Source organism: Aspergillus sydowii (genome assembly GCF_001890705.1).
Source record: "Aspergillus sydowii CBS 593.65 unplaced genomic scaffold ASPSYscaffold_1, whole genome shotgun sequence".
Lineage (NCBI taxonomy): Eukaryota > Fungi > Ascomycota > Eurotiomycetes > Eurotiales > Aspergillaceae > Aspergillus > Aspergillus sydowii.
In genome coordinates, this window is record NW_024467859.1 from 4157875 (window position 1) to 4179877 (window position 22003).

A 22003-nucleotide genomic window follows, 5' to 3' on the forward strand; every position below is an offset into this window, starting at 1 on the left:
TCTCAATTGGACAGGAGAGCTGCGTAGCACCAGGCAATTCAGTAAGGGCCGAGGGAAGAGAGAAGGGCGCCGACTTCCCTTTGGAATTGGTGGGGGGTTAGGTGGAAGGACTGATTGCCAGAGACCGTCACCGAGTATAAGAAGCCCCAGCTCTCACCAGAGCTACCAGGCTTGCTTTGGCCGGTCCAAGATTATCAGAAGAAGCATTGCACTCGTTCATCATGACCAACCTTATGGCTTATAATTATCGACCCGCTGAGCAGTTGGCAACCTATTGCTACCTGTGTTGGCGAGTGCGGACGGGGATATCCATAAGTGGATTCTGAAAACGGTTATAAGCGTCAAGACGCCGTCTTGCTAGACATTTACTAACTACAGCTCGAAGACCGACGTAACAAGGTGCAGCTGTTGCGTCGGCCCCGGATCGCCATTCTTGGATTCTGATCCCCGGGCGCTTCTGTGAGGTGTAGTTTGTAGAGAGAAGCTTGTATGGTGACGGCTATCAACACCAGCAAAAGGGACTGGTCGGGAACTAGTAGAGAGTGGTAATGAGCAGACGATTACCGGTTGAACTAGTTCTGGCAACTTTTGAGCCTGCGCTCCAGCATCTTGAACCTGAGCAGTCAGGTAGGTTACGATGTACCTGATCGCTGTTGCTGGGACCCCATACGGAGTAAGCATGGCTGGTACTCTTCGAATAAACTCCACAGGTGGATAACGAGGGGATGCTCAATAGCCTGACTAAGCGGTTCTATTCAGGGGTGCTCAGTGCTCACTGTTGAATGCTGATGTACTCATGGACATACAGTGAAGGGAGCGTAGTTGTGATCATTGACAAACAAGCTTTGGCAAATCAAACACCTCAAATGCATGAGAAAAAGTGAAACTGCACTTGGCGCGGACCTGTAACATTGGCGATCGCAAGCAGCTGGGGCGAGTCTTGGCCGCGGGCAGTTGACAGGCAGCTTTCAAGGGCGGGAGGCGCCGACACAACAAGTTGCAACGTTGACGAAACTTGTCCAGATTCCAAGCTCTCCCGTCTCTCCCTCTACCTCGAGCGTTCGTCTGCCCATCTTTCTCTGTCTCATTATTTGTGTTTGTGGCTTATTATGTGCCCATCGCTTTGGTGTCTAAAAATCGCCGCCGCAGCAAACCGCTAAAGGCTCCATCCGCCGTGGTGGTTGCAACGACTTCAACAAAATGGCTGGCCAACTGATGGGCAATGCCCTTAATTCAGTTCTTCGTATGTGCCCCTTCTTACTTCGCGCTCTATTCCGTCCATGTTTCAACTATCTCCTTGGAGCTTTTGATGAATCAGTTGCTAATCTATCTTGTGTTTGGCCAGGGAGAGCCGCGGAATATGATACTGATCCCGACGATGGTACGCGCCTCAAGCCCCCCTTTGCGCACTTCGCCTACAGCAATATAAATATGGCTCGGTCTGACATTGTGAAATATAGGAGAAGCTCCGGAGGCTGGGACCAAGGAGTTTTTCAGCTCTTGGGCGCTCTTTATTATGATTACCCTGTTGATGCTTGCTCTATTCACGAGTTACATACTCCAGCAGCGGAAAATAGAGGCGGTCCATGAAACGGTTCTGTCTATATTTGGCGGTATGTTTGGCGCTCGCTCTGGTTAATGTAATTCTCAAGGATGATGAGGGGCAATACTTATCAGCGGACTAGGCATGTTCGTCGGGTTGATTATTCGGTTGACCGACTCGCCCATTATAAACTTCGTCGCCTTCGACTACCAGTTCTTTTTCAATCTACTCCTTCCTCCCATTATCCTGGCGTCGGGCTACGAATTGCACCAAGCGAATTTCTTCCGAAATATCGGCACAATCCTTACCTTTGCGTTTGCGGGAACATTCATCTCGGCTCTTGTTCTTGGACTGGTTTTGTTTCTTTGGACAAGGATTCCTCTGGACGGGTTCAGTATCAGTTTTGTCGAGGCTATCTCCGTTGGCGCTACGCTATCCGCGACAGACCCGGTGACTATCTTGGCCATATTTAACCTCTACAAAGTCGAACCCAAGCTCTACACAGTCATTTTCGGCGAGTCGATTTTGAACGATGCCATTGCGATTGTGCTGTTCGAGACGGCGCAGAAATATGCGGAGAGTGACGCAGGCTCCCTAACCTTCCTCCATCTCTTCGAGGCTATCGGCGTGTTCTTGCTGGTTTTCTTTGGCAGTATGGTGGTAGGTGTGATTGTGGGCATCATGACGGCGCTGGGTCTGAAATACACCCATGTCCGCCGCCAACCAAAAATTGAAAGCTGCTTGATTGTCCTTGTAGCTTACGCTAGCTACTTCTTCTCCAACGGTGTCCTTTTGTCAGGTAAGTTGCAATCGTACCTTACACCAATGCGTCTGGGAAAAAAAAAAAAAACTCATGGTTTCTAGGAATTGTGTCACTCTTATTCTGTGGTATCACCTTGAAGCATTATGCTTACTACAATATGTCACGTCGAACACAGTTGACTACCAAATATCTCTTCCAAGTTATGGCTCAACTGTCCGAAAACTTCATCTTCATCTACTTGGGACTCGATCTTCTAGTTCAAAGGGAAGTGCAATTTAAGCCCCTCTTTATCCTAGTCACTGTTGTTGGTATCTGTCTCGCCAGATACCTTGCAGTGTTCCCCTTGTCGAAGGCGATCAATTGGTTTATCCGGTATCGGGCACGGCGACGTGGAGTGGAGGCTGCCGACGAACTGCCTTTCGCGTACCAAGCAATGCTCTTCTGGGCTGGTCTGCGTGGTGCTGTGGGAGTAGCGCTAGCAGCAGGACTGCAAGGTACAAATGGACCGGCTTTACGCGCCACTGTTCTTGTGGTCGTGGTCATCACTGTCATCGTTTTCGGCGGAACAACGGCGCGCATGCTTGAGATCCTTGGGATTAGAACAGGCGTGGTCGAGGAACTTGAGTCTGATGACGAGTTCGATATTGAAGTCTCGAACGGAGGCACCTACTATAAACGCTCTGATACTGGGTTGGGATATACACCCCGCCGCACAGACAACATTCCTCTTGATGGAGTGTCGCGGAGGAACCCTGACCGGGCTAACAGTTACTCGAGTGGAAACAGCCGTCGCCCTAGCCCTCCGTCAGCGTCGACACGCGCAGGTCTGGGACATTCTAGAATGTACTCAGATGCCTTTGGTCCAAAAGACGTTCAGACACCGCGAGATCGTTCAACAACCGCGACTCTACTAGGAAACCGCCCTGGCAGTCAGAGTGGTAGCGACGACGGTAGTGAAGATGAGTTCGGTCTGAAGGCCTCTGGAAAACGCCGAGCCGTTGAGCACGATCATCCAGATGCATTTGAACTCGATATAGACGATGTGCATTCGGACGACGACTTGCCTCCCGCTGCACCCGCGCGAATGCGCCGATCACCGTCACAGCAGGCACAGAATCTGTCACAATCCCAAACCCCGCAAGAGGGGGCACCTGTATCGCACGCCGGAACGAGCAGAAGTGCACGAGAGACGATCAGAGACATCTTCTCGGGTGGAGCCTCTGGGGATCACGTCGCCTGGTTCCGACAGCTGGACGAAGATTATATTAAGCCGCGTCTGCTTCTGGACCAGTCGAACCATAAGGGACCCGGTGCTGTTTAGATTTAAGGCTTGTGTATACTTATGAATTCTCACTATGCTTTTTTGCTTTCGGCATCTCCTTGGCTTGTCTCACTAACGTTAGCAGCGTTTGCATCTTGGATTGCTTCATTTTACTCATTGTTATCCATTGATGCGTAGTTTGTGTGGGTACTTTAAATTCTGTAGTTGGTACCTCTGTATAATAGTGCTTCAAAACGGAATTGCCCCGGAATATTCGCCATGTGCTGGGATTTGCTCATCTGGATAAGAAATTCGTAAAGATCCCCTACCCAGGCAACACTCATGTCTGCCCTCTTTTCTTCCTCGTTTTGACCAACCAAGCCTTCGGAGTTCCGGCCTGGCCGCTTCTTATCTTGGAGATGCAGGCATCGATTGGCGCCGGGGGTTTCCTGCCACCGATAAGGACAATTTATCCCAACGCGAATCCTCCTTCTTCCATCATTCTCTTGCAATGTCGGTCTTGTCGTGCATATTATTGCAAACCCCTTGCTGGTCACGCTGCATGGGCATTTATCTCATATAAGTCCCTTCACCCCTTCCATCCATCTCAATGATATCCTGCCAAACCTACACCAACCATGGCTGAGAAAACCGAGAAACCCGTTCAGGCAACCGGCGATGAACTGTCCGCTGAACGGGGCGATACGCAATTGCTCGGTAAGGCATATATCTCCCTTATTCGCCAAAAGAAAATTAACTCACAATCCCACCTAAGCAACTTTGGGTTACAAGCAGGAGCTGCGACGGCATTATTCCACAGTACAGGTCTTCGCCATTGCTTTTAGCATTATGGGCCTGTTGCCATCGATCGCTTCCACCCTTTCGTTCTCTATTCCTGCAGGCCCGGCTGGCATGACTTGGGTGTGTCCTCTGTTTCTTTGTCGTTTGATGGTATACTTGGCGTTGGCTGACTCGGATAGGGTGATGTTGCTCGGTACATTTAGTGCGTCCGTATGATAACTGACTGAAAACATAGGTTGGTTAGCTGCGAGTGTGTTTATCTCCATTGTTGGGCTTGCTATGGTAAGTTTGATTCGACTTCGCTCTTACCCTCCAGTAACGGATTCGAGACTGACGACCACAAGGCTGATCTAGCATCTGCAATGCCAACCGCCGGCGGTCTCTACTTCTGGACGCATTATTTCAGCGGCGGGAAATGGAAGAACCCAATGAGTTTTGTTGTTGGGTATAGCAACACCATCGGGCTTATTGGGGGCGTTTGCTCTATTGATTGTGGGTGCCCGCGAGAGTCAAGTTAGGGTTTCTGTAACTGACGAGCTAGACGGCTTTGCCACTATGTTGCTTGCAATCATCTCTGTTGCGCGTGACGGTAACTGGACTGCTTCACGACCTGTCCTCTACGGGACCTATGCAGGCTGTGTAGTTGTTCATGGACTGATTGCCACGTTCTTCGCAAGAGTCATGCCCAAGATCCAGTCCATGTGCATCGTAATAAATGTCGGTCTCGTCATGGCAACTGTCATTGCGCTGCCTATCGGCAAGGTACTCAACGGTGGGACGATAAACTCGGGTTCATATGTCTTCGGACAATTGGAAGACCACACGACTTGGCCAAGCGGGTGGGCGTTCATGCTAGCTTGGCTCTCGCCTATATGGACTATTGGGGCGTTTGACTCTTGTGTCCATATGAGCGAGGAGGCTACTAATGCTGCGCGAGCAGTTCCATTGGGTATCCTATGGTCGAGCGGGCTGTGTGGCATTTTGGGTTTCCTTTCTCTCGCCATCATAGCGGCTGTTATCAATGAGGATTTAGAGGCTGTCATGAACACGCCATTCGGTCAACCGATGGCTCAAGTTAGTGGCATTTCTATAGTTCGTACCTCCAGTGTACTAAACTCTGCTCCCAGATCTATTATGACTGCCTCGGCAAACCCGGTACCCTAGGTTTTATGGCCGCATTGGCGGTTGTCCAATTCTTCATGGGCCTGAGCCTGGTATCTCCATCCTTACCTACAGATATACAGCCAACTAATTTTTATAGGTTATCAGCGCTTCCCGCCAAAGTTGGGCCTTCTCCAGAGACGGAGCTCTTCCATTGTTCTCTTTCTTCCGTCACGTCAGTAAACGAATTCGCTACCAACCAGTACGCATGATCTGGGGTGTCGTTACCACCGCCATTGTAATAGGCCTCCTCTCTATCATAAATGCGGCAGCCGCAAATGCACTCTTCTCCCTTACAGTGGCCGGTAACGATCTAGCCTGGATGGTACCCATTCTCTGCCGCTTGACCTGGGGCCGCGACCGCTTCGTGCCCGGTGTGTTCTACACAGGGAGACTTAGCAAACCGATTGCCATAACGGCTGTGATTTATTTGACCTTTGCTATCGTTCTCAGCATGTTTCCTACCCTAGGCCCGGATCCCAGTCGTATGTCCTCTCTCACTTTCTCCGGTCCTTTCCTACGTCTGTACGTGCTGACTGATCTTTTTTTTCCCCGTATTTCAAGCTGATGATATGAATTATACTGTTGTAATAAACGGCACGCTTTGGGCCGGCGCGTTGCTGTATTATGTTGTGTATGCGCGCAAGATATACCAGGGGCCACAGACGACGGTGCATTCATCATCCACGCCGTCTGAGGCGAACTTCATGGCTACGGGAGTGGACTCGGAGAAGATTGAGATGTAGTTAAACCATAACTGATCAAGCGAATCAAAACCCATAGCTTTGTTTCATTTTCCCATGACTAAATAGACCTGTCCGCTATCTCTCGTCATGCGAAATAAGTAGAGCCGTATGTTGGAGTCACACTCACACAAGACAACCAACACCATTTCATTCGATTTCTATGATAACCCATACCATAACTCAAAATAATACCAATGGCCGTAATGGGTAGCAAAATAACATAGAATGGCGATATCGTCGTCCCACGCTGTTCCCGGTTGTTCCGATCTGTAAACGGCCTCGATATCACCATTCATTGTATTTCGCTCGGCTTAGCTATATTTCGCCAGAACGTGAACTAACTCCCAAATAATTGCCATGGATCGGTTTAATCAAATTGCCTCTGGGGTTCCGAAGTCTTCCATTCTTTTCAATCAGTGATGGTTCTCATATGACGTCGCCTACCGCCATCCATCACGGAGGCGGAATTCCCTACCAATCGCCTGTGAGAGAACATCCGATTAATCCATGATGTATGGTGTGAGGTCCAGTTCTTATTCATTATTGACACGATATTTCTTATCTAGGTGGTGTTATTCCGGGGATTTAAGGCAGCGAATATTGCATTCTCTTTATCTTTGGGACTATATAAGTAATTGTCCGCAGAAGCTCTAGCGTTCAAGGAACCTGATAAATATCTTTGCGCAATTGCTTGCGGTTAACATTTTCATTCCGGCACTTCCAGGCTTAAACTAATCATTGCATAAACCTCATCCCGTCAATCAATAGTCATGTCCCCGTCCACAACTATCCCGGACCTCCAATGGGCCCAGGTCCTCGAAAAGCCAGGTGCACCACTAGTCTACAAACAGATTCCGGTCCCAAAACCTGGACCGGACGAGATTCTCGTTAAGATGCGGTACACCGGTGTGTGCCACACAGACCTGCACGCTATGAAAGGGGACTGGCCTCTTGAGCGAAAGATACCCTTAGTAGGCGGGCACGAGGGCGCCGGCATTGTCATCGCAAAGGGCGAGCTCGTAAACAAGGAGAACGACTTCCAGATTGGTGATAAGGCTGGTATTAAGTGGTTGAATGGCGCTTGTCTCGCTTGTGAAATGTGCATGCAGTCCGACGAGCCGCTTTGTCCGAATCCTCAGCTATCTGGGTATACTGTTGATGGGACGTTTCAGCAGTATACCATCGGAAAGGCTGCTATGGCTTCAAAAATCCCGGATAATGTGGCTCTTGACGAGGCTGCGCCTATTCTCTGCGCTGGGATCACGGTCTATAAAGGGCTGAAGGAGTCTGGCGCACGCCCGGGCCAATCTGTTGCTATTGTCGGCGCCGGGGGAGGCCTTGGCACTACAGTACGCAAAGGCAATGGGACTCAGAGTTGTTGCCATCGACTCTGGAGACGAGAAGAAAGATATGTGTGAGCAATTAGGAGCTGAGGTCTCCCTCCCTCACTTACCAACTACACAAGTTCACCAACCAAAACTATCCAACCACACTTAGTATATCTGGGGGGAAAAAAAAGCTGAAGCCAAAGAAACAGGCCTTCGTCGACTTCTCCAAATCGAAGGACGTAGTCGCAGACGTCAAAGCCGCTACTCCCAATGGGATGGGCGCGCATGCGGTCATCCTCCTCGCCGTCGCTGAAAAGCCTTTCCAACAAGCAACCGAGTACGTACGCTCACATGACTCCGTTGTTGCAATCGGCTTGCCGGGAAATGCATTCCTTAAGGCCCCCGTGTTTTCGACCATCGTTCGCATGATTAATATCAAGGGGAGTTACGTTGGGAACCGCCAAGATGGCGTTGAGGCACTGGACTATTTTGCGCGAGGGCTTATTAAGGCACCGTTCAAGACGGCACCGTTAAAGGATTTGCCTAAGATCTTTGAGCTGATGGGTTCGTTAGTCCTTCACCTCTATTCTGTGCTTTCTTCTTTCCCGTGAGAGTTGATGTTGGTGTTGATGCTAATATGAGCGTTGGAAATGTAGAACAGGGTAAGATCGCTGGGAAATATGTCCTGGAGGTTCCTGAGTAATGGGACCCTGGTTGTGGTGTATATGTCCGGTTTGGATTCAACGGACTTGTGTTACAACTGATCATGGTGTTGTTCCTGGCCGCCATCAGTGTTAGTAGAGGACGGAATGTTTCTCAAAGAAACCGATCCACTCGCAATTCTATTCTGGGAGTTGGTGCCTCAGGTAGGTTATGGCTGGGCTCACCAACGCCGGCCATTTGTAACCTCAATAAAAGTTATCATGGCTGGAGTAAATTTATCATTCTTGAAACCTCAAAGCGAGGCTACGCGGGAGATAAAAACTTCAAAAGGCCGAGTGGACACTGGACTCTGGACACAAGGAGGGAAAATGCCAAACAGGCATATTTCTGTGAGGCGCATGGTCGCGTCGTGCAGCCGCCCCTCGGCGCTGATGTCGTCCGCACTGAAACGGGCGAGGGTCCATTGAAATACCGATGATGTCTCACTTAAGGCCTCATTGCATCTATCTCCGGAGTCCGCTGCGGCGACGAGTCGAAACTTGAGACCGCAGTGGCTCCTCCCGCGAGGATCATCATTCATCAACCTCCAGTAAGTTTCAAGCCTCAAGGGCAATAGAACTGGTCGCCAAGAAGATGTGTTCAGAAAGCCCTGTCGTCCACGTATTCCTTTTGTAGAAGCTCGATCCCCACGCCTTGATTCTCGAATCAGTTACTGTCGGCCAGAGTATTGAGTGTGTTGTGTTAGTCCAGAGGCACAACAAGCAGCCGCTCTGCATTCGCCCTTTCGGGACATCTGCAGGCACTGTCTCCAATAACTTGAAAGACGCCTAGACATTAGCCGGTTACATGGCTGGGGCTCCATTGCGAAACTGGGATTCTGGCGATGTATTTCATTTACAATCGATGCCATTAAGTAGATCAAATACCGTATTTTACGTTTTAAACAGCCCCAGAGCATGACGCGGAGAGGGCGATCAACCGCAGTACACCACAAATCCACTATCTAACGCCAAAAGTAAATGCGCCAGGCATCAGGAAGGAGGATGCAAAAAGAAATGTATCATAAAAGTCATAAAAGGTACAATTTAGAGACTAAGGTGCGGAGAGATGACAGTATGAGATAGAGCCAATGGTGTTTGCTTTCTGTACGAGGAGAAATTGGTAACGGAAATACGAATACACTGAGTTCGGATCGCCGACAAGCAACAGAAAAGACGTGAAGCCGACGAAAGAAGACGAGCAGCAAAAGTTGGGCAAACCCGGCAAAGCAAAGGGGCAGCTTCTCGATTTCAGCACCACGAGGAGAACACTGGATCTGTCATCATCACCAGCGCCATCACACTCTCCATCCCCGTCACCCATCCATTTCTGCTTCCATCACCCCCTTCTCCCTTCATCTCTCGCTCTTCCTCTTCCCCGGCGTCACTTATCACCATACTCAACGCTCAGCGGCGCCCTTCGCCATTCACGTTTTCATTGCAACGCCCCCTCCTTCTGTCCCTGCACTGTCAACGTGTGAAGATCCGCATCTAAAGAGGCTACCGATGGCCTCAGCCTGAGTGTTCTGTTCCCCGATCGCGGCTGACCCGCGAAGATTTGCTGGTTCACCACACGAGGAGACACTAGGTAGAGCCAGACCCTCCGAAAGAAGATTCCTGGCAAACCCGGTAAGGCGAACTCCTGCCATCTCATTCATTTTCTTCGCCTTCTTCCCATCCTCCACTCCTTCCATCCGCCCTCGACAATGTGTCCATCTTAATTCCTGAATCCATCCCCTCCTTCCTTCGACAGTCCCATTTCTCATCGTTCGCTCGCCTATACTTATTTTCCCAAGCAGATAGCTCGACAGCTAACGACGAACGAACGCGTGATCGCACCCTTGACGAGAACACCCCTACTTATCCGCGCGTGGACGCCTATCTAATTTCGCGGGCAATCCATGAGCGACTGATTCCAATCCCAATTGATTATTCCCCATCGGCCGTCCCTGTCTTTAAATTCTCGTCGCCGCGTTTCGGACACAGGCGGCTACCACTATGACGGGGGCTCCGCCGTATAATCCTCAGTCTCCGACTCAACAGTCTCATTACCCGGCCTACTCGCCGCCGAATAAACCGCGTCACTATTATCCCAACAATGATCAATATCAACGCCCTCCCCAGACGCCCCCTGCCTTCCAACAGCCCAGCCTGGCTCGGAGCCCTCACTACTCACAACATGCGCCTTCGCCCTTACCAGGCAGCCTACCCCCATTGAATGGGGGTGCGCCTCCACCACCGCATCCATCCGAACCACCTCAGCAGTATCAAACACATTCCGCTTCAGGGACTCCGCAATACTCCCTTCCCCGGCCTTACTCTGGGCCCCTGCTACCCGGCGGTGGCGCATCTCCATACGGTCCCTCCACCCCATCGCATGCCCATCCATCAAGTCGACCGGATAGCCAACCTCACGTCTCTCCAAAGAAGGAGCCGGAATCGCATTTTTCAATGAATCATGGCGTTCCTGCGTATTCTTCGTCTGTGACGCGAGAGCGAGAACCGAGACCGGCATCTCCTCCGAAGGAGGCTGTACGTTATCTCTTTTTTTATTCTCTCTCTCTCTTTTTTTTTTATATATATATGTTGATTTTCCATTTTTGAGTTTCTACCTCGCCTTCCAAAAATGGGCTCCGTCTGTTTGTGTAATGCTAACATACTTTATTTTGCAAACAGAAACCTACTCGTGCCGCGGACCCGATGTCCTTTGCTAGCATTCTCTCAGGACCCACTGAAGAGCGTTCCCCTCCTAAGAAACAGTCTCCTCCGGGGCTAGCTTCTGTTCATTCAGCTGCGCCTTCTGGGAATGCTGCAAGTTCAAGTCCTCCGCCGCCGACATCTGCCCAGCCGAACGTGAGAGACATTGAGCCGGCACCAACCCCGTCGTCGGTCCGGCTTGAGAAGAAACCTGGCACGGATAAACGTCGACGCAACATGGAGAAAGACCAAAAGGGGGCCGATATTTCGGCCAACGGTGTGTTGGAGCCCCCTAAGGCTCCCCGGCCTCCTCGCAAGATTTTGTCCGAAAAAGAGTCAGAAATTGTTAATAAATATATGGCCGAAATTGATAATGCAGAGAAAAGCGATGTTGAGGCGCCTGGCTTTGAGAAAGAGCGGGAGCGCTATCTCCTCAAAGGAAAGAAACGTGCTCTAGACGTTGAACGCGCTGAAGGTCTCAGACGCAAGGTACGCTTACCACCAACACCCTATCCAACTTATTTACTGCTTTAACACGAGTTGCAGCGTCGTCGCCATGACTATCTTCGTAAGCTTGGCAAGTCGTTTGAGAAACAAGCCAACGCGGGTATGGACCGATTCCGAATCGCAAACGAAGCCTCCGTTGTTTCCGAAGTACAAGCGAAGGAAATTCAGGACGAAAAGGAACGCAAGAAAGATATGCAACGCAAGCGACGCCGCGAGAACACTGTCCGTATGGAAATGCAGAAGAAGCTTGAAGCGGAACTCAAGGCCAACGAGACCCAAGATTCTGCCGAAAAAGCCAAGTTCCTGCGGGAAGCTGAAAGGGCCCAGAGGAAAATCAAGACTACAAAGAGAGCCCTGGAAGGTGTCACTTCGCCCGAAGAGATTGGCGAGATTACGCCGTTGGCACCCAATCTTGAAGGGGGCACGACCAGCTCCTTCCACATCGGCCGAAACTCACCGTCAAGGCGAAAGTCCGGGCGGGGAGGTCCTGTTACACGACCTAAGAAGTCCAAGGAGCAGAAGCAAGCCGAAAAGGATGCTGCCGAAGCTGCGTATGCAGCTATGGAGAATGACGAGCCTTTGCCTCTCGCTCCCAAGGAAGATCCACGAAAGGAGGCCCTGAAGAAGGACGCCAAGGGAGGTCGATCCAAAGAAGCCTCTCCCGCCCCCCTCTCTTCATATGAGTCGAAGGGCTACAATCAGATCTATGAACAGATCTGGAGAGATATCGCCCGTAAAGACATTCCCAAGGTGTACCGCACCAAGGTTAATTCTCTCAGTACTCGTCAAGAAAACTTGCGCAAGACTGCCCAGCTTGCCAGTAAACAATCCCGCAAGTGGCAGGAACGCACCAACAAGAGTATGAAAGACACCCAAGCCCGCGCTAAGCGGAGTATGCGTGAGATGATGTCTTTCTGGAAACGAAACGAGCGCGAGGAGCGCGACTTGCGTCGCCTCGCTGAAAAGCAAGAACTTGAGTCGGCAAAGAGGGCAGAGGCGGAGCGCGAAGCCAACCGTCAGAAGCGCAAACTCAATTTCCTTATCTCTCAGACCGAACTGTATTCTCACTTCATCGGTCGGAAGATCCCTGGAGCAGATGGAGATGCCTCTGGGGATGCGGGTGCGGAAGGTGCCAGTGCCATCGACTTGCCCTCTGGCCCAGCGGGTGCGAAGGTCACCAATTTCGAGGACCTGGACTTCGATGCTGAAGATGAGACCGCCCTGCGACAGGCTGCTATGGCTAACGCCCAAAACGCCGTCCAACAAGCACAGGAAAGGGCTCGCGCTTTTGATAATCCTGACCAGAACCCGATGGATACAATGGATGATAGCGAACTGAACTTCCAGAACCCGACGAGTTTGGGTGACATTGAAATTTCACAGCCTACGATGCTCACAGCCAAACTGAAGGAATACCAGCTTAAGGGTTTGAACTGGCTTGTCAATTTGTATGAGCAGGGTATCAACGGTATCTTAGCAGACGAGATGGGTCTCGGTAAAACGATCCAGTCTATTTCCGTCATGGCCTACCTCGCCGAAGTCCATAACATTTGGGGTCCGTTCCTGGTTATCGCGCCAGCTTCTACCCTTCACAATTGGCAACAAGAGATTACCAAGTTTGTCCCTAATATCAAAGTTCTGCCTTACTGGGGTTCTGCCAAAGACCGCAAGATCCTCCGTAAGTTCTGGGACCGCAAGCATATTACCTACACCAAGGAGTCGGAGTTCCATGTGCTGGTGACATCCTACCAGCTCGTGGTTCTTGACTCGCAATACTTCCAGAAAGTCAAATGGCAGTACATGATTCTCGACGAAGCTCAGGCTATCAAATCATCACAGAGTTCACGTTGGAAGAGTCTCCTCGGCTTCCACTGCCGTAACCGTCTCCTGTTGACGGGTACTCCTATCCAAAACAACATGCAGGAGCTGTGGGCGCTTCTCCACTTCATTATGCCCACTCTCTTCGACTCTCACGACGAGTTCAGTGAATGGTTTTCAAAGGACATCGAGTCTCACGCACAGAGTAATACAAAACTTAACGAGGACCAACTGAGGCGTCTCCATATGATCTTGAAGCCTTTCATGTTACGCCGTGTCAAGAAGCATGTTCAACAGGAACTCGGTGACAAGGTGGAGAAGGATATTTTCTGTGACCTTACCTATCGTCAACGTGCGCTATATGCTAATTTGCGGAACCGTGTCAGCATCATGGATCTCATCGAGAAGGCTGCTGTTGGTGATGAAACAGACAGCACTACGCTGATGAATTTGGTTATGCAATTTCGAAAGGTTTGCAACCACCCGGATTTATTTGAACGGGCCGAAACCAAGTCTCCCTTCTCGCTTGCACACTTTGCAGAGACTGCTTCTTTTGTTAGAGAAGGCTACAACGTGGATGTTGCCTATTCAACACGTAACCTACTCGAATTTCCCGTGCCGCGAATGCTTCTCAAATCCGCCGGCCGTGTGGATGTAGCAGGACCCGATAATTCCAAGGCCGGTTTCCGTGCCAAATATCTATCTCATTTGATGAATATATTCACGCCGGAAAATATCAAGCAAAGTGTGGAGGACGACGGCGCATTCTCTTTCTTACGGTTTGTGGACACATCTGCCGGAGAGGCGTTCGATTTCTCTCATCAAGGTGTCTTCGAGCGCGCTGTCCGCCGCCGTGGAGAGACCAACAGGTTATCTCGTCTTAACGCTGTTTATGATGAGGAAGATGGAGCATTAACCACCACTCTTCCCCACACCTTATTTAACATCGCCCAGCGCAATGACCGCCAGGCGGTTAATGATATCGCAGAAGAGGGGTATATGCGTGAACTTATGAGCGTGTCTCGCACTGTATTTGAAAATGAGGGTCTCAATGTCATTGAACCCTGTGCTAGTCCTGCGGCATCTGCGCCGCCAATCGCGCTCACATCTTCAAGCCATGAGGCCGGCATTGAGACGAAGGATTCCTTGTTCAACATTCCTATCCAGCACGTCCTGTTCGACTCTCCCTCAAGGGCCATGGAAGAGCAAATTGTCGAGCAGCAGGTGGACCCATCGCCTTACTCTCTCGCTCCAATGTTGCCTCAACCACTTTCAACCAAGGGCCGATATACACATATCGAGGTACCCTCTATGCGGCGCTTTGTCACGGATTCTGGTAAATTAGCCAAGCTTGACGAGCTTCTGCGCGAACTCAAGGCGGGAGGCCACCGTGTGCTACTTTACTTCCAGATGACGCGCATGATCGACCTCATGGAGGAGTATCTAACCTACCGCAACTACAAGTATTGCCGCTTGGATGGAAGCACGAAGCTCGAGGATCGTCGTGATACGGTGGCAGACTTCCAACAACGTCCCGATATCTTTGTATTCCTTTTGTCTACTCGTGCCGGTGGTCTTGGTATCAACTTGACTGCTGCAGACACTGTCATTTTCTACGATTCGGATTGGAATCCCACGATCGATTCGCAAGCCATGGACCGAGCTCACCGTCTTGGTCAAACTCGACAAGTCACTGTGTACCGACTTATCACTCGCTCCACCATCGAAGAGCGTATTCGCAAACGGGCGTTGCAGAAGGAGGAAGTGCAACGAGTTGTTATTTCAGGTGGCGCAGCCGGAGGCGTCGATTTCAACACCCGCAACCGCGAGAACAAGGCGAAGGACATTGCCATGTGGCTGGCCGATGACGAGCAGGCGGAACTTATCGAGCAGAAAGAAAGAGAAGCGATTGAACGGGGAGAAACATTTGGTGCCGGTAAGGGAGGCAAAAAGAGCGCTCAGAAGAAAAAGAAGGATATTACACTGGATGATATGTACCACGAAGGTAGGTTTCCGCCCTTTGCCGTTATAGTAATTCCATTGGTGAAGTCGATCCTAACAATTTCTATCATTACAGGTGAAGGAAACTTTGACGATGCTAGTGCGAAACCCTCAGGAGCTGCGACTCCTGTGTCGACAGCAGAGAATCTGGGGACGCCATCGGCTGGTACACCTGTCGCCAAACGAGGACGTGGACGAGGCGGAGGAAAGGGCACATCCAAAAGAGCTAAGACAACCAAAGAACGACTCCGTCTCATTGACGGTGACGGGGGCCTGGCCTAGGCTGATGAATGGGTGATTCTATTATATTTGCATGATGGCGTTCTTTTTCCCTCTCTTTCTTATCTTCTTCGGTCTTGTTTATTTTTATTTTTATTTTTTTTTATTTTTTTTTCACTACACTTTTCTTTCTCTCCTGGGAAAACCAGGTACACTTGCCTTGTATTAACATTATTCTGTGTCAAAAGACAAAGATGGCGATTTGGTATGCTGATTCCACAGGGAAGTGGAAGCATGATGTCAGAGATGGACAGGTATTTAGACATGTTGTTTGTACACATGCATACGCCTTTGAGAATTCAGGTGCTGGTTTAGTGGCGGTTTGGCCACTGGTTATTACTGTTGTTATAATAGCAGCTCTAAGTATTTTCCGCGATAATGGAAACACATGGAATTACCTTACCAGTGAAGTATGGCTTGGACACGGGATCCGCTTCCCGAGAGGGAAATACTGTACGATGGGAGCGACGCAAGGTTGCAGGTTGGTCTGAGAATCACAGGCGGTGACCCGGTAAACGTTCCCATGAAGCGTTAGCCTCGGCCAGCGGTCCATGGGCCGTAATCCAAATACCGGCATCGAGTTCTGAAGATGAGGGGAGTGGAATTCCATACACGGAATTTCAGTTCAGATTCCAGATCCTGTTGCTGACCAAGGCTCCTGACTAACACGAATACCGCCGGGATTTGTGTAACTTGACAGTAACTCAAGGAACCCCGGCGTAATTTCGCATCCGCGGCCCAAAGAGCCAATCAGAACATCAGAGTTGTCATCGCCAGGCGCTAGACCGCCTCTGGCAACGGCCCCTCTCTCCACACGAACGAGTCACGGGCAGGGTTTCACGTTGGAGGCCGAAATTTGCACGAGTTAATGACTGCCTTCGCCGCTCCGTATTTAGACTCAATTCCCCCCTCTCGACGACTCCCTGCCATCCACACCCATCCATATCCCCAATCCGCTCTCCATAGATTCCAGGAATTATCCGTCTCAATGGAGGCCCTTCTCCAGCAATCCCGGGCCATGTGCCCATTCCTCAAGCGCAGCTCGCCGACCACGCTTCGCTCGCTGGCCACCGCTACTCGTCCCAGCACGAGCCCAGGCGGAGGTACCATGTCCAACTTGCAGAGACTGGCTCGCCGTTGCCCCGTCATGAGCAAGGCCCTCGCCGTCCAGACTGCCCGCATGAACGGTACCAAGCGCTTTACTTCGTCCGCGGCCGGCGTAGCCACCACCACCAAGTCTGCCCGAGGCACACCGGGTAAGAGGACGCTGCACTCTACAACAGGAAATGGTGCCAACATGAGCACCGAGTTCCACAAGGAGTCTCAGCAAAGTATGTCTCATCCTGATGACGTTGCTATTCGATTTCCCAGTTTCAGCCGTTGACTTGCGAATTTCCAGTCCATCCCGGTTTCTCCAAGTCTGCCACCAGTCCCCACGTCCAGTCGGCCGCAACTATGACTGGTCCTTCCCCCAGTGCCCCTGCAGCTAAACCATTCGACTACAATGGATTCTACAATACCGAGCTGCAGAAGAAACACCAGGACAAGTCGTACCGCTATTTCAACAACATCAATCGGCTTGCCCAGGAGTTCCCCCGTGCTCATACGGCCTCTAGGGAGGATAAGGTGACCGTCTGGTGCTCGAATGACTACCTGGGAATGGGACGCAATCCTGAGGTGCTTTCGACTATGCATAAAACCCTCGATATGTATGGAGCTGGAGCTGGAGGAACCCGTAATATCTCCGGACACAACCAGCATGCGGTCGGGCTAGAGGATACTCTTGCGAAACTCCACGGCAAGGAGGGAGCTTTGGTTTTCAGTTCGTGCTTCGTTGCCAACGATGCTACCCTCGCCACTCTGGGTAGCAAGATGCCCGACTGTGTCATTCTATCCGACTCGCTTAACCATGCGTCGATGATTCAGGGTATCCGCCACTCAGGCGCCAAAAAGATGGTCTTCAAGCACAACGATCTGATCGACCTCGAGACGAAGCTGGCGTCTCTCCCTCTCAATATTCCGAAAATCATTGCTTTTGAATCGGTTTATAGTATGTGTGGTTCTATTGCTCCAATTGAGCAGATTTGTGATTTGGCGGATAAGTATGGCGCCATCACTTTTCTAGATGAGGTCCACGCCGTTGGCATGTATGGACCCCACGGTGCCGGAGTTGCCGAGCACCTTGATTACGATGTCTATGCATCTCAGGACACTGCAAACCCTCTCAGCACCAAGGGAACTGTAATGGATCGAATTGACATCATTACCGGTACCCTCGGAAAGGCATACGGATGTGTCGGTGGCTACATCGCTGGTTCTGCCGCGCTAGTTGACACAATTCGTTCGCTTGCTCCCGGATTTATTTTCACAACCTCTCTTCCACCGGCAACTATGGCCGGTGCCGATGCTGCAATCCAGTATCAATCCCGTCACCAGCAGGACCGTGTCCTGCAGCAGCTGCACACTCGTGCTGTTAAGCAGGCATTCAAGAACTTGGACATCCCCGTGATTCCTAACCCGTCTCACATTGTCCCTCTGCTTGTTGGCGACGCGGAACTCGCCAAGCAGGCCTCTGACAAGCTTCTCGAAGAGCATGGTATCTATGTCCAAGCAATCAACTATCCCACTGTGCCGCGCGGCGAAGAACGGCTCAGAATCACACCCACCCCTGGACACACCCAGGAACTCCGCGACCACCTCGTTCAAGCGGTTAATACTGTCTGGAATGACCTCGGAATAAAGCGTGCAAGCGACTGGCAAGCCATGGGTGGCTTCGTAGGTGTCGGCGTGGAAGCTGCTGAGCTCGAGAACCAGCCCATCTGGTCCGACGCACAGCTGGAGCTCCAGCCGAATGAAACCCTGGAGGCTGCCGTGGAGCGTGAGTTCCACGCCGCGCCGGCTCCGCGCATGGCACCCGCCATTGCTTCAATTCCTGTCACAGCTGCCGCTTAGGTTTGCGATGTCACCGCGGCAATACATATGGGATAATGGTATATGTACACAAACATGTTATATATAGCCCTCCCGTCCGCTCTTTAGATAGTATGCTTGATTACTAGGTATATTTCGGCTCGACTTGATGGATGCTTCAACAGGACCGGCCCGTCATTTAATTTAGGTCTAAATCCAGGAATGTCCAAAACTCCTAACATCTCTGTCCGGTTAGAAATTGTAACCTGTAGTGTCTGCGTAGTTGGTTAAGGCTTATGCACCGGATCTTTATCCTTAGGTCATTCAATTTACTACCTTGGTATTTACACAATGATAATGACAATAAAACAACTCTAAACGCCAGTTGCACGCAAACGCAACTTTCCTTTTTTGTTTATATCTTCTCTGCTTTCACCACTTTCATAAGCATCATTCCGTGTACATACATACAGACACAAAACACCCTATCTACCTCCTCCTCCCACCAGCCCGGCTAACCTTGGGGAACTCCACAGGAAGCTTAAGTCTCGCGATCCTCATTGTCGCAGCCTGGGCTTTGCCACCACGAACATCCCACTTAGCGAACTCCGTCTCCCTAGGCTTATCGACCCGACATCCCAACTCGCGGAAGTACTGCTGGATGTCCGCATTTTCACACTGCAAGTCATCACGCAGATCCGATGGGTCCGTGGCCATTTCATTCGGAGTGTTTCCGCCGTTAGGCGTGGGGATGCCATCTTTAACTGGTTGCGGGGGGATATGGAGCGTAAGCGCACAGATAGTAGTTTTGAGGAGGGTGATGTCGTTTTTGGAGAGAGTTGAGCCGCCGGGGGCGAATTTGCGGCGGATCGCATCGATGACGGGGTCTGGGATTGGTGGGGACGGGTCGTCGTTGGCGTTCTTTGAGCCACTGGAGAGGATCTGGCGCAGGTCGTCGCGGGATGGAAGGCGTTTGGGGCCGCGGCCTGGTTTGCCGGAGCCGAGGGCGCGGGCGAGTTCGATGAGGACGAGCACGAAGCGGAGGATCTGGAGATGTGTTGTGTTTCCGGACTCGACAACGTCGTAGATGCGGTTGGCGACGTAGCGTGAGGAAGTAATGACCTCGAGTCCGGAGGAGATGGTGTCCTGCCAGTCCTTGATGGGGAGTTGGCGGAGGGTGGCGTTGCCATTCGGGACAAGGTTTTCGATAGGGTATACCTCTGAGGGATGTTTGGCGTCGAGATTTGCCGGGGGTAAGGGCTTGGAGGCTTGGATTTCGGCCTGGACTGCTGCGGACTTGGCTGCGATGTCTCTCGCTGCGTCGGCGGGCATGGATTGGAGGAGGGCGGACTCTGCGGCTGTTGCGGCGCCCTCGGGGGCACTGGAGAGTTGTGCGTTTTCGGCCATGGATTGGGTTGCTTTCCGTGACTTCTTTGTACCGAATGTGTATGTGAGGTCTGTTTTCTGTTCACGCATGGTTCTCTGTGGAGATATCACCATTAGCATCTCGCCCTCCTACCGATAATTGATATTAGAAATGAAGGAGCAGAACAAACCATTTCTTCATCGTCGCTTTCTTCCTCTTCGTCTTCCGCTGAAGGCGCCCTCCTCACTGCACCTCGAAGCGTAAGTCTCCTCGCCTCGACGAACTCCCACGTCTTACTCATGGGATCCACAATAGCAACATAATGCTTCAGTTGGGAATCGGCATCATCATTCGCTTCCCGACCCATAAAGTCCAATTTCGGGTGCTCTGAAGACTGCAGCAATAATTCTGTGGTTGCAATCCCATCGTTGCCCGCGGAATGGCCATCGACAGCATGGCTGCGAGTTTTCAGATATGGGTTCAGGCGGACATTAGGTTGCTTGGTAACTCCGGGTGTGTTTACTATTTGTAAGAATGTTAGAAATTGCACCCAGAAAAGAACCACGATAAAATCACATACTCAGCACAGGAGCGAGCTCGCTGTCGTCCTTGGTCAAACTGGACTTTAATGGAGGCAGGCTTTGCAGATCCAGGGCTGGCTTCTTGGTTGGTCGCTCATGGCGGTCTGAGGCGCGCTTGCGCTTCTTCTCAACCTTGTCAGAGGGCATTGTACTATTTAGTTTTGAAATAGTGGTAACTGGGGTTTCGTAGAGCGCAAAAAGGCTGGTTGCGCTGCAAAAAAAAAAGTTGGAGAAAAAAGTGAAGGCGGTGAGTCTGAGTTGAAGGCGGAGAAACACCCACTCCACAAGCCACATGAACCCAAGAGCACTGGGGTTTTGAAATCAAAGCTTACAAGCGCTGGGTGGCCTTTTGTTAGTTCGAAGATATTGAGCCTACAAGTTACAGTTTACATGAGATAAGAAATTGAGTTTCGGAACTTTTTGTTTCGTTATTTGATGATAAAACTCTCGAGGACCTCTCCACGACTCTAGACCTTAGGTGCACCAACCAAGGCTGATGTCCAAAAGCCTAAAGGGTTAAATTTGACCAGTCCCTCATGTCAACCTCGAAAAAGCCAGTGGCATCTGAGACTAGACAGTACAGGAAAACCAAAAGACTATCAGTCACACCTCCACTGACCCCTCCCAACCCCCACCAAACACATTGACCCCTCCGAGGGTAACAAGTTACGCAAAACGCAACCCCACCACCTGGTCTAAAGAACAATCGAAGACGTTTTGATGAACCCGAGGGGTTGGATAGAAATTCGTATCCGTTTCGTTTGAAAGATCGGGAAGGAAGTTCTAGTTGAACGGCGGATTCCGAAATCGATATAGTAAGATATGAGGAGCATTTGTTGTTCCAGACCAGACAGGCCTCATTGGAGGAGGCGAACCACGAAACGATCATAACTGGAAAATCATCATCGTGACGTCGTCATAGACTTGCCGTGTTCAGCGTTCAACGCCGAGCTTAACATGAGAAGCTGAGATGGATTGGGCGAGTAGTTTATTTGCTATTGCGAAGTTAGAATCGATTGCAGGCCGATGTTTGAAAATATGAGCAGTAAACTCACCTTCTAGCTCTCATCTTTCTTCTCTTACGCTTGAGACGGCGAACGCGCTTCTTTCTCCACTTGGCTCTCATCTTCGTAGAGTGACTGGGTAGGCAGTTAGTTTCCGTCTAGCAGGGTTGCCATGGCCATTGAGGCCGATGAGAGAGCTATTACTCACACTTCTTCGAGGATGAAAGATGGTTGGAAGAAGGACGGTTACGGGAGCGGGAGAGCTACTTAAGGTTGTGTGCGTCAGAAACCCTAGTCAGGTGACAGATCACGTGGTGATGCTTGACTGTTTACCGAGCCCAACATCAACGCATTAGCATGACATCAATTACAGCTATTGTGGGTTCCATGTGTAATATCGGAACGTATAATCTTTCTATTTCATTCTTCAATTGATAAGAAATCATATCTCAAGCATGTATTCTTTGTGGGTATGTTATTCGAGCCCTAGCCCTAGTATGGGCATCCAAACGGCCTCATAGTTCATTTCAAGCATC

The 22003-nt window shown here is 50.7% G+C and overlaps 7 protein-coding genes across 7 annotated transcripts; 6 read left to right on the forward strand and 1 right to left on the reverse strand.

Annotated features, from left to right (window-relative positions):
* Positions 1-1200: 1200 nt before the first annotated feature.
* Positions 1201-3627, forward strand: ASPSYDRAFT_141661 (bifunctional K:H/Na:H antiporter NHX1; the record flags this gene model as incomplete). The annotated part of the gene is made up of 5 exons (XM_040841173.1): positions 1201-1243; positions 1346-1381; positions 1461-1613; positions 1686-2342; positions 2408-3627. 5 exons carry the CDS (start codon positions 1201-1203, stop codon positions 3625-3627), a joined length of 2109 nt encoding a protein of 702 aa, XP_040708671.1.
* A 780-nt stretch (positions 3628-4407) lies between these two features.
* Positions 4408-6329, forward strand: ASPSYDRAFT_39639 (putative GABA permease). Its single transcript, XM_040845931.1, has 7 exons — positions 4408-4488; positions 4548-4650; positions 4713-4860; positions 4910-5442; positions 5496-5582; positions 5630-6014; positions 6094-6329. Exons 2-7 carry the CDS (start codon positions 4648-4650, stop codon positions 6273-6275), a joined length of 1338 nt encoding a protein of 445 aa, XP_040708672.1. The 5' UTR covers positions 4408-4488; positions 4548-4647; the 3' UTR covers positions 6276-6329.
* Positions 6330-7045: 716 nt separating this feature from the next.
* Positions 7046-8306, forward strand: ASPSYDRAFT_84854 (zinc-dependent alcohol dehydrogenase; the record flags this gene model as incomplete). The annotated part of the gene is made up of 3 exons (XM_040851431.1): positions 7046-7624; positions 7813-8167; positions 8260-8306. 3 exons carry the CDS (start codon positions 7046-7048, stop codon positions 8304-8306), a joined length of 981 nt encoding a protein of 326 aa, XP_040708673.1.
* ASPSYDRAFT_353611 (uncharacterized protein) lies at positions 8100-8860 on the forward strand. Its single transcript, XM_040845328.1, has 2 exons — positions 8100-8171; positions 8260-8860. The coding sequence occupies exon 2, from the start codon at positions 8370-8372 to the stop codon at positions 8742-8744; it is 375 nt and encodes a 124-aa protein (XP_040708674.1). The 5' UTR covers positions 8100-8171; positions 8260-8369; the 3' UTR covers positions 8745-8860.
* Positions 8861-10302: 1442 nt separating this feature from the next.
* Positions 10303-15609, forward strand: ino80 (chromatin-remodeling ATPase INO80; the record flags this gene model as incomplete). Its single annotated transcript, XM_040844326.1, has 3 exons — positions 10303-10836; positions 10981-11490; positions 11548-15609. The coding sequence occupies 3 exons, from the start codon at positions 10303-10305 to the stop codon at positions 15607-15609; spliced, it is 5106 nt and encodes a 1701-aa protein (XP_040708675.1).
* A 628-nt stretch (positions 15610-16237) lies between these two features.
* hemA (5-aminolevulinic acid synthase HemA) lies at positions 16238-18821 on the forward strand. Its single transcript, XM_040845932.1, has 2 exons — positions 16238-16937; positions 17006-18821. Exons 1-2 carry the CDS (start codon positions 16475-16477, stop codon positions 18556-18558), a joined length of 2016 nt encoding a protein of 671 aa, XP_040708676.1. The 5' UTR covers positions 16238-16474; the 3' UTR covers positions 18559-18821.
* Positions 18808-20666, reverse strand: ASPSYDRAFT_193599 (DNA-directed RNA polymerase I subunit RPA49). The gene is made up of 3 exons (XM_040843675.1): positions 20463-20666; positions 20073-20404; positions 18808-19998 (listed from the first exon to the last, which is right to left on the reverse strand). The coding sequence occupies exons 1-3, from the start codon at positions 20608-20610 to the stop codon at positions 19006-19008; spliced, it is 1473 nt and encodes a 490-aa protein (XP_040708677.1). The 5' UTR covers positions 20611-20666; the 3' UTR covers positions 18808-19005.
* Positions 20667-22003: the final 1337 nt, after the last annotated feature.